Source organism: Oncorhynchus mykiss, chromosome 27 (assembly GCF_057628025.1).
Source record: "Oncorhynchus mykiss isolate SJ-2025 chromosome 27, ASM5762802v1, whole genome shotgun sequence".
Lineage (NCBI taxonomy): Eukaryota > Metazoa > Chordata > Actinopteri > Salmoniformes > Salmonidae > Oncorhynchus > Oncorhynchus mykiss.
Genome location: NC_143048.1, coordinates 19,193,823 through 19,208,414, shown reverse-complemented (window position 1 = coordinate 19,208,414; position 14,592 = coordinate 19,193,823). Strand labels below are relative to the sequence as shown.

The following is a 14,592-nucleotide window of genomic DNA, read 5'->3' as shown; positions in this document are numbered from 1 at the left end:
AAAATCACATTGTAAAATTGTGTAAACAGTATCATACTCACTCATTCATCTTATACAACAATTAGATGTAAACCTCATATCTGGGGCTATTATATAAACAGCGTTATGGTAATGTGGCCACACTGTCTCCCATGAGCTTCTCCAAGTTGTGACAAACGGACCAGTTCGTAGCTGGATTCTTCACCAATCTTTTATACTTTCTCCAAAACATGAAATTTCTTCGTACCTCAAGTTCTGTGAGGTGGAAGGATTTCCTTTGTTCTCCATGAAAATCTACTCTCTCTATACTATGTGTCCATGAGTAGATTCTCAGTAATTTAAGACCTCTCTGACCACATCAACCTAGTTGAAGGAGGCAAGGGGGAGGCAGGGAGAGGGGGATGGGCTTGCTATACCCAAAGAGGCCAACGTCATGACAGTGCTTAGGGTCTTTGTCCTGTTGGAAGGTGAACCTTCGCCCCAGTCTGAGGTCCTGAGAACTCTGGAGCAGGTTTTCATCAAGGATCTCTCTGTACTTTGCTCCGTCCGTCTTTCCCTCGATCCTGTCTCCCAGTCCCTGTCGCTGAAAACATCCACAGAGAAACTCTGGAGCTCTGTCAGAGTGACCATCGGGTTCTTGGTCACCTTCCTGACCAAGGTACTTCTCCCCCGATTGCACAGTTTGGCCGAGGGGATAGATCTAGGAAGACTCTTGGTGGTTCCAAACTTCTTCCATTTAAGAATGATGGAGGCCACTGTGTTCTTGGGGACCTTCAATGCTGCAGAAATGTTTTGGTACTCTTCCCCAGACCTGTGCCTCGACACAATCCTGTCTCGGAGCTCTACGGACAATTCCTTCGACCTCGTGGCTTGGTTTTTGCTCTGACATGCACTGTCAACTGTGGGTCCTATTATAAACAGGCGTGTACCTTTCCAAATCATGTACAATCAATTGAATTTACCACAGGTGGACTCCAATCAAGTTGTAGAAACATCTCAAGGATGATCAATGGAAAGAGCCATTTTACCTGAGCTCGATTTCAAGTCCCATAGCAAAGATTGATGAGGATTTTTATTTATTTAATTCATTTTAGAATGTGTTTATTTATTTTTATTTAACCTTTATTGAACTAGGCAAGTCAGTTAAGAACAAATTCTTATTTACAATGACGGCCTACCCCAGCCAAACCCTAACCCGGACAACGCTAGGCCAATTGTGCGCCGCCCTATGGGACTCCCAATCACTGCCGGTTGTGATACAGCCAGGAATCTAACCAGGGTCTGTAGTGACGCCTCTAGCATTGAGATTCAGTATCTTAGACCGCTGTGCCACTTGGGAGCACCAGAATAAGGCTGTAACAAAATGTGAAAAAAGTCAAGGGGTCTGAATATTTTCCCGAATGCACTATATATGTAAGGTATTTTTCTTAGGTTAGGTCTCAAATGGCACCCTATTTCCTACATAGTGCAGTTTTTTTGACCAGGTGGTGTACACTATATAGGGAATAGGGTGCTATTTGGGACACAACCTTAGTGATAAAGATGAAAGGGGGCCACTTTTAACTCTGGCTCTCTGTGCACTTTGCTTGCCAACCTCTGTATTAGACCATCAACATCTTTATTACTGTACTCTGAAGTCGTGTGGTGCCAGACAGACTTCTCTTTCCCCAAGGCTCAGGCCTGTATTTCTTTCCTCCCATAAGGCTCCTAGCTGGCTCCTATCTGGCCTGTATTCTGGATTCCCCTTTTGGCGTGTTTCAAAGCCCCTGGCAGCAGCAGAGCTACGCTGTCCCCCCTCTGCTCTCTCCCTCTGCTCTCCAGACTACATGGAGGGAGAAACATCTTTGATCAGCTAGGTAGCTTTTTGTTTGTCTAGCTAGCAGCTAGTAGAACCCAAACCCCTTATCCCTGCCAGTCAGCCAGTGGGGGAAACCATGAGTGTTTTCCACATACCGTTATATATTTAATTGAGCATTTAGTAGAAGAATAAGGAACATTGTTAGAGCTATAAAGCCATAGTACTATGCTGAGTTAGTGTGTCGTTTGTGACTTTATGTTGGGCTTAATCTGGCATCATACAGTTAGAGCTATAGTAGAGCTGTCGGACCCAGGCTGGTGGCTGGGCCTGCTAGATCTATTAGGCTGCAGCAGAGTGGTCCTCCAGCTGCAACACACACACACACACACACACACACACACACACACACACACACACACACACACACACACACACACACACACACACACACACACACACACACACACAAACACCAAGACCAGAGCCTGCATTAGTTCTGCCGTGGCATTCAAAGATGCCTGCCTCCTTAAAAGTCATAATTTGTGCCTTTGAAAAAACACCTAGAAGTCCTGCCTCAGCTTTGCTATAAAATAAATCATTATTGCTTGAAAGTACTTCCTTGTTGGCAGCACAATGGGAATCTCTGTGGGCTTGAATTGTACCTAATATATGGAGCAACTCCAGACTCTGCTATTAGTGGAGAATTAGTAGTGAAAGCTTTTAAAATCCTGGCCAACTAACATCGCTGTACCCCATTGTTGAGCTTCAGCTCTACGGTCTAAACCATTGAGATTAGGTCTCTGGTCATAGTGCACCATGCAGGGAATAGGGTACCATTTGGGATGGAACATAAGCAACAGATACAGTGTTCGGATCCTTGTTGTAAACTGCTTCACTGTCTTAGAAGGCACTCAACTAGATTGAATTACAAGCCATGCAGAGATACAGGAATGTAAAGCAAAGGGTTCAGCATGTCAAATTCAATATTTTAGCCACAGAAAAAGGGGAAATAAACAGTACGCTACAACTTCATAACTCTGCTGTCTACACACAAAAACTGTCACTAAAGAATGCTCTGACTGTAGGTTTTCACCACAGAACTAGAATGAGTTCTGTTTTTATTTCATTCCAATTCCATGGTTTTCTTCTATCTTTAGTGTGTATTGTGTTTTTGTATGATGGCTCACAATCACGACTGGCTGAAAGTAGCCTTGGAATCCCATCTAGAGGAGGAACGCTCCCAGCACCCATGATTAGAGCCAAGCCAAGAGAGGGGAAAGAGGGAGGAGATGAGAGGAGAGGAGAGGGAAGACCGCAAGGAGCCCTACTGCTCTCCTCTTTCGCTCTCCACTCCTCTTGTTCTCCTCTCTCCTGCTCTGCACTGTTCCCTCGCTCACTCTGTCGCACTGTCACCTCCACGGACCAGACACATACACACACACACACACACACACACACACACACACACACACACACACACACACGACACACGACACACAGATAGGCTACTCACACGCACACGCACATGCGCACACACACACACACACACACACACACACACACACACACACAGAGATAGGCTACTCACACGCACGTGTGTGCAAAGACACGTATGCACACATATATGCATCCCACATGCATGCACAAATCCACTTTCCAACATACTTTCTCACATGCTCCTAGTCACTCACAGACACATACATGTAGTACTGTACAGTCTGAAGCAAGGATATTTCCCTCAATGTTACAGTACTGCCACTAGGGGGAGTCTGGTCGGCCTCTACTAATATTCTTCTACAGTAAAAAAAACTTGATTCCTCAACATATAATACAACTCCTGTTTTCATGTTCAGAGTTTTCCCGGAGAACATTGAAGTTGATTTAATTTTTGAAGGACAAAATAAATGAGTTATGAATTTGATTTAGTTTAACAGGACCACTGACAACTAGAAATGATCCTCTTGTTATGAGAAACAGACAATAATGACAAGTTTTCCCGGAGACACATTTAGTGGTTTTGGACTATTCTGCAGGCGGTGACAGTCAGCTCAGTCAGACAGCCCACATTTAGTGGTTTTGGACTATTCTGCAGACGGTGACAGTCAGCTCAGTCAGACAGCCCACATTTAGTGGTTTTGGACTATTCTGCAGACGGTGACAGTCAGCTCAGTCAGACAGCCCACATTTAGTGGTTTTGGACTATTCTGCAGACGGTGACAGTCAGCTCAGTCAGACAGCCCACATTTAGTGGTTTTGGACTATTCTGCAGACGGTGACAGTCAGCTCAGTCAGACAGCCCACATTTAGTGGTTTTGGACTATTCTGCAGACGGTGACAGTCAGCTCAGTCAGACAGCCCACATTTAGTGGTTTTGGACTATTCTGCAGACGGTGACAGTCAGCTCAGTCAGACAGCCCACATTTAGTGGTTTTGGACTATTCTGCAGACGGTGACAGTCAGCTCAGCCAGACAGCCGCCCACATTTAGTGGTTTTGGACTATTCTGCAGACGGTGACAGTCAGCTCAGTCAGACAGCCCACATTTAGTGGTTTTGGACTATTCTGCAGACGGTGACAGTCAGCTCAGTCAGACAGCCCACATTTAGTGGTTTTGGACTATTCTGCAGTCGGTGACAGTCAGCTCAGTCAGACAGCCCACATTGCATCATAGTGTCTCACAACAAATTACAAGTCATCAACAGTTGGGATATTTCCTGACAAAACTGTGTTATCTACAATGTGAAACAGTGTCGTCGTCCCAAATGGCACCCTATTCCCTATATGGGCCCATAGGGCTCTGGTCAAAAGTAGGACACTATGCAGGGAATAGGGTGCCAATGTAATTGCTCCATTACACAGTAGCTCTTCTTCAGTGTTGTAGAAATCGTCTTTTTGTGTGTCAATCCATATCATCCTCATTCTCAGTTACACTTTGTGGTTGTTCAAATGTAGTGCTCTCTTGGCTGTTACGTCTTAAATAATCAGAGAACTACAGAGAGAGTCAGGACACACTGTTAAGGATGTCCCCCTGAACAGTTCACTGTACTATCAAAAGTTAGTTCTGGCCCTTAGACCTCTGTTATATATACATTACAATATATCTGACAACTTTCCACAATTTCTAACTTCCACTTTTCCACCTTTTATGTCAAGAAATGCTCAGCTCAGAAAACAGAGTTTTGGCTCCTTTTTACCTTCCATGCACTTTATTTAACAATATTTCTTTAAAGTATTCTTTGTTTTTATTCCATACAGAGCCACCATTGAGTCTTGTAAAAAGGTTAGACCCATCACAGAGACTAAGGCAATAGCAGAAAATGTGCTCTCAATATCCGGCAAATGTATGGATTTAGAATCACTTGTGCGTAGTGAAATATAGGTTACAGGAGCCAAGAAGACACTTTCACTTCTGACATAATTACCTGATTTGCCAAAGGTGTAATTTCTGAAAGGCGGCTGACCGACATTTCAGAAGTTTTATGAACCGTTTTAAGGGCATATATCACAGGAAAATGGCAGGAGTTTTACCCCTCTCAAAACACCACCTGTCTCCACTCAGCTTCCATTCTCCATTAAGACAGGGGAGTTTTACACCTCTCAAAACAAGTGGATAAAGTAGAGTGTTTTCTCTCTGTCGCTATAACACAGCTTTACTTTTTCGGGCCCTGGTTTACTCTCCACACATTGAGCTGGGGAGGACATTCCTCAAGTTAACATCCCCATAGAAATATGGACTCAGGGACCACTCAATACTCTAAAGAGCCTTTCAAACACGGTCCCTCTATAAGAGCTCACACTCAGTCTGTCTATGAGTACTCGTCAACATTCTTGTAAATCCAGCAGTCTCGCCTTCCCCAGAATTGGTTTCATACAGGCAAACATATACCCTGGTTCAAGATGTGCATGTGCTTTAGCAAACTGTTTAAATACAGATGATTCTCACACGCACACACACAAACACACACCAACACACACACACAGAGTAGCTCTAGAGGGTAGTGTTACAGACCAGAGAGCCTGGCTGCATTTGGACCTGTCTCTCTGATTAGAACTGAATGTTGAGACCATAAACCGTCTCCCTCTGTCGTTTTAACGTACGCCTGCAGGAGATCTGGGTTCAAATACTATTAAAAATAATTTCAAATACTTTATCTTCACTCGATTAAGCTTGCCTGGCTTATTGGACCAATAGAATTGTACCATAACTGCAAACCATGCCCACCTGGTATTCAAGGCAGGCTAGATCAAACACTCATTTGAAAGTATTTGAAAGATTTTAATCCCTGTGGTCTGGTCCGTGGTCTGGTCTGTGGTCTGGTCTGTGGTCTGGTCTGTGGTCTGGTCTGTGGTCTCGTCTGTGGACTGGTCTGGTCGGTGGGCTGGTCTGTGGGCTGGTCTGTGGGCTGGTCTGTGGTCTCGTCTGTGGACTGGTCTGGTCGGTGGGCTGGTCTGTGGGCTGGTCTGGTCGGTGGTCTGGTCTGTGGTCTGGTCTGTGGTCTCGTCTGTGGACTGGTCTGGTCGGTGGTCTGGTCTGTGGTCTGGTCTGTGGTCTGGTCTGTGGTCTGGTCTGTGGTCTCGTCTGTGGACTGGTCTGGTCGGTGGGCTGGTCTGTGGGCTGGTCTGTGGGCTGGTCTGTGGTCTGATCTGTAGGCTGGTCTGTGGCCTGGTCTGTGGTCTGGACAGTTCTCTAGTAAAGGAAGGGTTCTCTGTTATACCAAAGTAACAAGGTGTTGACATATTAGGTGAGTGTAGGGAGGGGTTGAAAATAACATGATGCAAGAGATCTATTATATGCACTGTGGTTGGGACCACAGCCTGTAGAACATATGAGGCATACGGACCTTAAGGCATTTTCCAGAATTTTTACACAGCTCACCAAATATACAGAAAAAGCCTGTCCCCTCCCTTTGTTAAGCCAATAAAAAGCACTCAGCTTTTGTTGCTGGATCAGGTTATAAGAGGAGCCAGGAATGTTTCCTGATTACATGACCTGACCGGGACAAACAGCCGAGAGGTTTTCTTGGGCTGACTCCCAAATGGCACCTTATTTCCTACATAGTACACTACTGACTCTGGTCAAAAGAAGTGGACTATGTAGTGAATATGGTGCCAAATGGGATGTACACATTGTCAGGAAGTAACGATCAGTGCAGCACACTAACGTTTCCCATCTCTCTGTGTCCCTCTCAGGTTTAGGAAGAAGCCATCAGAATGAAGACCGAGGCCAAGGGTTTGGGGTGGTCTGTGTCGAGGTCGCTGCAGGATGAGGGCCGGTGGAGCCGAGGGGTCCTGCTGCTGGCCTACATCGTCCTGGAGCTGATCACTGTCCACTCCTCCACCGTCCTGGGGAACCTGGAGCTCCAGCTGGACGAGGAACAGCCAGCCGGGACCATCGTAGGGGACATCAGTGCTGGGTTACCGCCTGGCGTCACCGCAAGTCTTTACTTCATATCAGACCATGAGGGCACCGGGGTGGGGAGTGACCTGGACATAGATGAGAGCACGGGCATCATCAAGACAGCCAAGGTGTTGGACCATGAGCTGAGGGACCGGTACAACTTCATTGCCGTGACTATGACAGGCTTGACCATTGAAGTGACAATCACTGTGAATGACATCAATGACCACGCTCCCACGTTCCCCCGGAGGAGAGCGGCGTTCAAGATCCCGGAGATGACGGCAGTGGGAACCAGGTTCCCCCTAGAGCCGGCGGTGGATGGGGACAAGGGCCAACTGACTACCCAGGGATACCTCATCAAAGACGGGAACCCCGGCCAGGCTTTCCTCTTGGAGACCCGGAGAGGATCAAACCAGGTTCTCTATCTGGATCTGGTGGTCAACACTCTTCTGGACAGTGAGACCAGACCGTCTTATACTTTATCCCTGGAGGCGTTCGATGGAGGCTCCCCTAAGAGGACTGGTCAGATGGTGCTAGATGTGATGGTTCAGGATATCAACGACAACGCTCCAGTCTTCAACCAGAGTCGCTACCACGCCATTATCTCAGAGAATCTGCAGCCGGGTAGCAACATTCTCCAAGTCTTTGCCTCTGACGCTGACCAGGGAGACAACGGCCTTGTTCTCTATGAGATCAACCGCAGGCAGAGCGACCCAGAGCACTACTTCATAATCGACGCGCGAATGGGTGTCATCACGCTCAACAAGCCGCTGGACTTTGAGATGCGGAGGGTCCACGAGCTTGTGGTCCAGGCGAGGGATAACGCCACGCAGCCCGAGGTTACCAACGCCTTCGTCACAATCCACGTCCGGGACTACAATGACAACCAGCCCACCATGACCATCATCTTCCTCAGCGAAGACGGTTCCCCACAGATCTCCGAGGGCGCCCAGCCTGGCCAGTACGTCGCACGCATCTCCGTCACCGACCCGGACTACGGAGAATACGCCAATGTCAACGTCTCCTTGGAAGGAGGGGACGGGAAGTTTGCCCTGACCACCAAGGACAACATAATCTACCTGATGTGTGTGGACCAGATCCTGGACCGAGAGGAGAGGGACACATACGAACTCAGGGTGATGGCTACAGACGCAGGCACCCCTCCTCTCAGGGCTGAGTCCTCCTTTACGATACAAGTCACTGACGTTAACGACAACCCTCCTCTGTTTGATCAGCAGGAGTACAGGCAGGCAATACCTGAGGTGGTGTTCCCAGGGAGCTTCGTGTTGCAGGTCACGGCGAGAGACAATGACCAGGGGCCCAATGGAGACATCACATACAGCCTCCTCCAGGATGGCCAGGCCGGCCAGGATGAGAACCAGGCCCAGTGGTTCACCATCGACCCAGTAACAGGGATCATCACCACGCTCTCCCAGCTGGATTACGAGTCGCAGCCCAGGCCAAGTGTGACTGTGGTGGCTACAGACGGAGGGAGGCCTTCCCTGTCCTCCACAGCTCTGGTCCATGTGTTACTACAAGATATTAACGACAACGAACCTGTGTTCGGTAGCAACTTCTACAACGTATCCATCAAGGAGAACACGGCTGCTGGGTCCTGCATCCTACAGGTAGGACATTGTCTATTCTGTTTCTCTAGTCAACCTGTCGACAGGTGAATCTCGCATGCGAAAGTTTCAGAATTTTTAATTGCTGCAACTAAAAGTCTTGAAAGCCTTATTACCTGCATCTTGATCATGTGAAGTCCGATATCTATAACTTGTACGTATTCAAGCTGCTAGTTTTTTCGTATACGAGCTGGGAAATACCAAATGCCAAATGAAGACTATATTGGAAAGAGAACTACCCTTGAGGGTTGAGAGGGGTCTGAAGTTCTGAACTCATTTTTAAGGGAAATGGAGAGACCATTACCTAGAGGAGAAATATTACCCAGATAGAAAATCGTTTGGTGGATTTTGCTGAAGTATTGTCAGGCATTAAGTGTTATTTTAATGTTCAATCTGTTTAGATTGGATTGTAGAGGATAAGAGAGTTTAGAGTGGAGAAAATGAAGTGAGGGAGTTTAGGTTGGAGAAAGGCTAAGGTTGTGTCCCAAATGGCACCCTATTCCCTATTTATAGTGCACTACATATAGTACCCTACATGGGTAATAGGGTGCGATTTTGAAACATACTAAGTGAGGCGTTTACCTGGTGTCTGCAGAGCTGGAGGATCTCTTCTCTTCTGGCTGTCCTCTCCTTCACCTCTCCAAGGTTTCCAAGGTAACTGAGACAGTGTAAAGCCCCTCTGACAGCAGAAGACAAAAGAGGCTTCCACTTTATTTACCTAATTCAGCTGCAGGAGGACAGGGTAGGGCTTCTTTTGACAAAAAGACATGTCACATGTTAAACCTCAACAAAAAACACCCCCCAAAAATGGGTATGGTAGACAAGAAAAGAAGCAAGCCATTGACAAACCACAGGTCCACCACATTCGCTACAGGGTCTCCAGGCCAGATCCCACTGCGGGGTCAACCGTAATTACGCCTCATTAAGAGGTATCGTTTTCTCAGGTTGTTGTTGCGTCTGTAATGAGAAAGAGACCATTTGTTTTTTGTTTTTCTGCTTTTTATCAGTCTGTTTCTTACAGACTTCAAAGCTTCTACTGCTGCTGCAGCAATCATACACTCTAACATACAGGAGGTCTGGGGGAGAGAGGGAACTGTTCATTTAATTCCTGTTTCACAAGTGTCTGTGTGCCTGAGATGGGGATGGGGCTGAGACGGCCAGGGTTTGGATGAGTTGGGGTTGGGTTTAAGAGAGAGGGGTTGGGGCTGAGACGGCCAGGGTTTGGATGAGTTGGGGTTGGGTTTAAGAGAGAGGGGTTGGGGCTGAGACGGCCAGGGTTTGGATGAGTTGGGGTTGGGTTTAAGAGAGAGGGACTGGGGCTGAGACAGCCAGGGTTTGGATTAGTTGGGGTTGGGTTTAAGAGAGAGGGGTTGGGGCTGAGACAGCCAGGGTTTGGATGAGTTGGGGTTTGGTTTAAGAGAGAGGGGTTGGGGCTGAGACAGCCAGGGTTTGGATGAGTTGGGGTTGGGTCTAAGAGAGAGGGCTTGGGGCTGAGACTGCCAGGGTTTGGATGAGTTGGGGTTGGGTCTAAGAGAGAGGGGCTGGGGCTGAGACAGCCAGGGTTTGGATGAGTTGGGGTTGGGTCTAAGATAGAGGGCTTGGGGCTGAGACAGCCAGGGTTTGGAGGAGTTGGGGTTGGGTTTAAGAGAGAGGGGCTGGGGCTGAGACAGCCAGGATTTGGATGAGTTGGGGTTGGGGCTGAGACGGCCAGGGTTTGGATGAGTTGGGGTTGGGTTTAAGAGAGAGGGCTTGGGGCTGAGACAGCCAGGGTTTGATGAGTTGGGGTTGGGTTTAAGAGAGAGGGCTTGGGGCTGAGACAGCCAGGGTTTGGATGAGTTGGGGTTAGGTTTAAGAGAGAGGGGCAGGGGCTGAGACGGCCAGGGTTTGGATGAGTTTGGGTTGGGTTTAAGAGAGAGGGGTTGGGGCTGAGACAGCCAGGGTTTGGATGAGTTGGGGTTGGGTTTAAGAGAGAGGGGCAGGGGCTGAGACGGCCAGGGTTTGGATGAGTTGGGGTTAGGTTTAAGAGAGAGGGCTTGGGGCTGAGACAGCCAGGGTTTGGATGAGTTGGGGTTGGGTTTAAGAGAGAGGGGTTGGGGCTGAGACGGCCAGGGTTTGGATGAGTTGGGGTTGGGTTTAAGAGAGAGGGGCAGGGGCTGAGACGGCCAGGGTTTGGATGAGTTTGGGTTGGGTTTAAGAGAGAGGGGTTGGGGCTGAGACAGCCAGGGTTTGGATGAGTTGGGGTTGGGTTTAAGAGAGAGGGGCAGGGGCTGAGACGGCCAGGGTTTGGATGAGTTGGGGTTAGGTTTAAGAGAGAGGGCTTGGGGCTGAGACAGCCAGGGTTTGGATGAGTTGGGGTTGGGTTTAAGAGAGAGGGGCAGGGGCTGAGACGGCCAGGGTTTGGATGAGTTGGGGTTAGGTTTAAGAGAGAGGGCTTGGGGCTGAGACAGCCAGGGTTTGGATGAGTTGGGGTTGGGTTTAAGAGAGAGGGGTTGGGGCTGAGACGGCCAGGGTTTGGATGAGTTGGGGTTGGGTTTAAGAGAGAGGGGCAGGGGCTGAGACGGCCAGGGTTTGGATGAGTTTGGGTTGGGTTTAAGAGAGAGGGGTTGGGGCTGAGACGGCCAGGGTTTGGATGAGTTGGGGTTGGGTTTAAGAGAGAGGGGCAGGGGCTGAGACGGCCAGGGTTTGGATGAGTTTGGGTTGGGTTTAAGAGAGAGGGGTTGGGGCTGAGACAGCCAGGGTTTGGATGAGTTGGGGTTGGGTTTAAGAGAGAGGGGCAGGGGCTAAGACGGCCAGGGTTTGGATGAGTTGGGGTTAGGTTTAAGAGAGAGGGCTTGGGGCTGAGACAGCCAGGGTTTGGATGAGTTGGGGTTAGGTTTAAGAGAGAGGGGCAGGGGCTGAGACGGCCAGGGTTTGGATGAGTTTGGGTTGGGTTTAAGAGAGAGGGGTTGGGGCTGAGACAGCCAGGGTTTGGATGAGTTGGGATTGGGTTTAAGAGAGAGGGGTTGGGGCTGAGACGGCCAGGGTTTGGAAGCTCTCCGCTGGGCTGAGTGATGTGCAAACGTGATCTATGCCCAGTGACAGCCCCAGGGAGAGGGAAGGGTGAGGGGGAGAGGGAGTAAGATTTGTAACGGAGAGGGGAGATGGAGGCAGGGAAGTGTGGGAGAGAGGGAACTAGAGGGAGAGAGGGAAATAGAGGGAGGCCCAGTGCTTGACTTGAGCAGGTGCTCACAGGGTCTGAGTACTGGCACCTTACATTTTCTACTGCTTGAGCTCCTGTTCCTCTCATATCATTTTAGCTCAAAAGTATTGTGGAGGTCCTGCACCTCAAGATAAACAGTACCGGCACCCAACATGAGTATCGGCACCTGTTTCAGTCCAAGTCAAGCACTGAGGCACTAGAAGAATAACAGCTGAGACAGGGGCAGTGGTTGTACGGGAGGTCTGTGTCTCAATTATACATCTATTGGCAGCAAGGATGAGTACAGAGAAATAATATACTGGTATTGGTCAGAATATTTATGATGTCATACTTCTACGTTATTCTATCATCTTTTCCTGCTCCATCAGCAGCCTCCAGGCTCCCAGCATGCAATATTTCTTCAAAGCCAGCCACTCTCTGGCCTGTCTGTGTGTGTGTGTGTTTGTCTGTGTGTGTGTGGCGCCTCCCTGGCCTGTCTTAGTTCTGCTTGGCGGCTGTAGACGTGTAGTTGGCGTGCCATGTGAGGCCAGACGTCTTGGCTCTGGGTGTGTGTGTGTGTGTGTCTGTGCATGTGTGTTCAGGGTGCCAGCAGCTCCACATCCCAGCGTCTCAGCGAGACATCTGACGACCAACCGACTGCCTTTTCTCTATGTGCAAGAAATTCCCACTGCACATTTTTCCACACACTCAATACTGTCCAACAGCCATTACAATAGGGGTATTGTGATCATCAGTCCAGAATTTTGAAGGGGGTAAGGTTTAGGGTTTCTGTTCCCTCTATGTTTCTCTAACAGCAGTTCATGATCAGTCTTAACACACTCTCTCTCTCTCTCTCTCTCTGTCTCTCTCTCTTTCTCTCTCTCTCTCTCTCTCTCTCTCTCTCTCTCTCTCTCTCTCTCTCTCTCTTTCTCTCTCTCTCTCTCTCTCTCTCAGAGAGGTTGTCACTTACTCTCTGTGTCAAATGCTGCAGTAGAGGAATACTTATATAGTTATAATTAGGTGTTGTGCAAAAATATCATGAATGAAAATAATAGTTTTCTACCTCAATTAAAGTGACAAGTCTTAAACCTATTAGCAGTCATCAATCTGGTAATGTAATAGGTCAGATATATAGGGGGAAAACAGGTCGTCTCACGGAGGGGAAATAGGGAATGACATGAGGAATAACATGTTAAAGACCAAGAACTGCATTATGGGCTGGACTCCACTTTATGACATTCCATTTATTTTCCCCTACAAGCATCATGCCCTTATTGGTACCTGCTTTAAACTGTGTCTGTGTTGCAAATGGCACCCTATTCCATATTTAGTGCACTAGTTTTGACCAGAGCCCATAGGACTCTCCACAAAAGTAGTGCATTGTACATAGGGTTTATTTGGGATGCAAATTGTGTTGTCTTTATAAGGTAGTTGGTGATTGGAGAGAGTGAAACATGCAGTGATTGGCTATACAGTACCTACAGTAGGTCTGTGTTATGTAGGGCCCACAACACACTGATTGTATAAATGCATTGGATTTATATAGCTCAAAGTGCTTTACATTATAGGATAGAAACACAGTTCATATGTGTGTTTATACCCTATGAGTGGGTTAGTCTCCGATACATTACCAGTCAGCCTTGTATTCAATAATGGACCATCACCAGTCAGCCTTGTATTCAATAATGGACCATCACCAGTCAGCCTTGTATTCAATAATGGACCATCACCAGTCAGCCTTGTATTCAATAATGGACCATCACCAGTCAGCCTTGTATTCAATAATGGACCCTCACCAGTCAGCCTTGTATTCCATAATGGAACATTACCAGTCAGCCTTGTATTCCATAATGGAACATTACCAGTCAGCCTTGTCTTCCATAATGGAACATTACCAGTCAACCTTGTATTCCATAATGGAACATTACCAGTCAACCTTGTATTCCGTAATGGAACATTACCAGTCAGCCTTGTATTCCATAATGGAACATTACCAGTCAACCTTGTATTCCATAATGGAACATTACCAGTCAGCCTTGTATTCCGTAATGGAACATTACCAGTCAGCCTTGTATTCCATAATGGAACATTACCAGTCAACCTTGTATTCCATAATGGAACATTACCAGTCAGCCTTGTATTCCATAATGGAACATTACCAGTCAGCCTTGTATTCCATAATGGAACATTACCAGTCAGCCTTGTATTCCATAATGGAACATTACCAGTCAGCCTTGTATTCCTTAATGGAACATTACCAGTCAGCCTTGTATTCCATAATGGAACATTACCAGTCAGCCTTGTATTCCATAATGGAACATTACCAGTCAGCCTTGTATTCCTTAATGGAACATTACCAGTCAGCCTTGTCTTCCATAATGGAACATTACCAGTCAGCCTTGTATTCCATAATGGAACATTACCAGTCAGCCTTGTATTCCATAATGGAACACACACACACACACACACACACACACACACACACACACACACACACACACACACACACACACACACACACACACTGTAGTGGCTCAATGAAAGGGCTGCAGAATGGGAGCCACAGTGGTACTGTACTCTCTCTCAGACAGGACATGAGCCTGGGCAGTGGGGGG

At 47.7% G+C, this 14,592-nt stretch overlaps 1 protein-coding gene across 1 annotated transcript in view; it reads left to right on the top strand.

Annotated features, from left to right (window-relative positions):
* LOC110507672 (protocadherin-16) overlaps window positions 1–14,592 on the top strand; it is a 197,636-nt gene that overhangs the window by 17,805 nt on the left and 165,239 nt on the right. Inside the window, exon 2 of the mRNA XM_036964819.2 lies at window positions 6,967–8,802. Coding sequence (XP_036820714.2) covers window positions 6,988–8,802 — 1,815 coding nt within the window. The 5' untranslated portion in view covers window positions 6,967–6,987. The remainder of the gene's footprint in view (window positions 1–6,966; window positions 8,803–14,592) is intronic.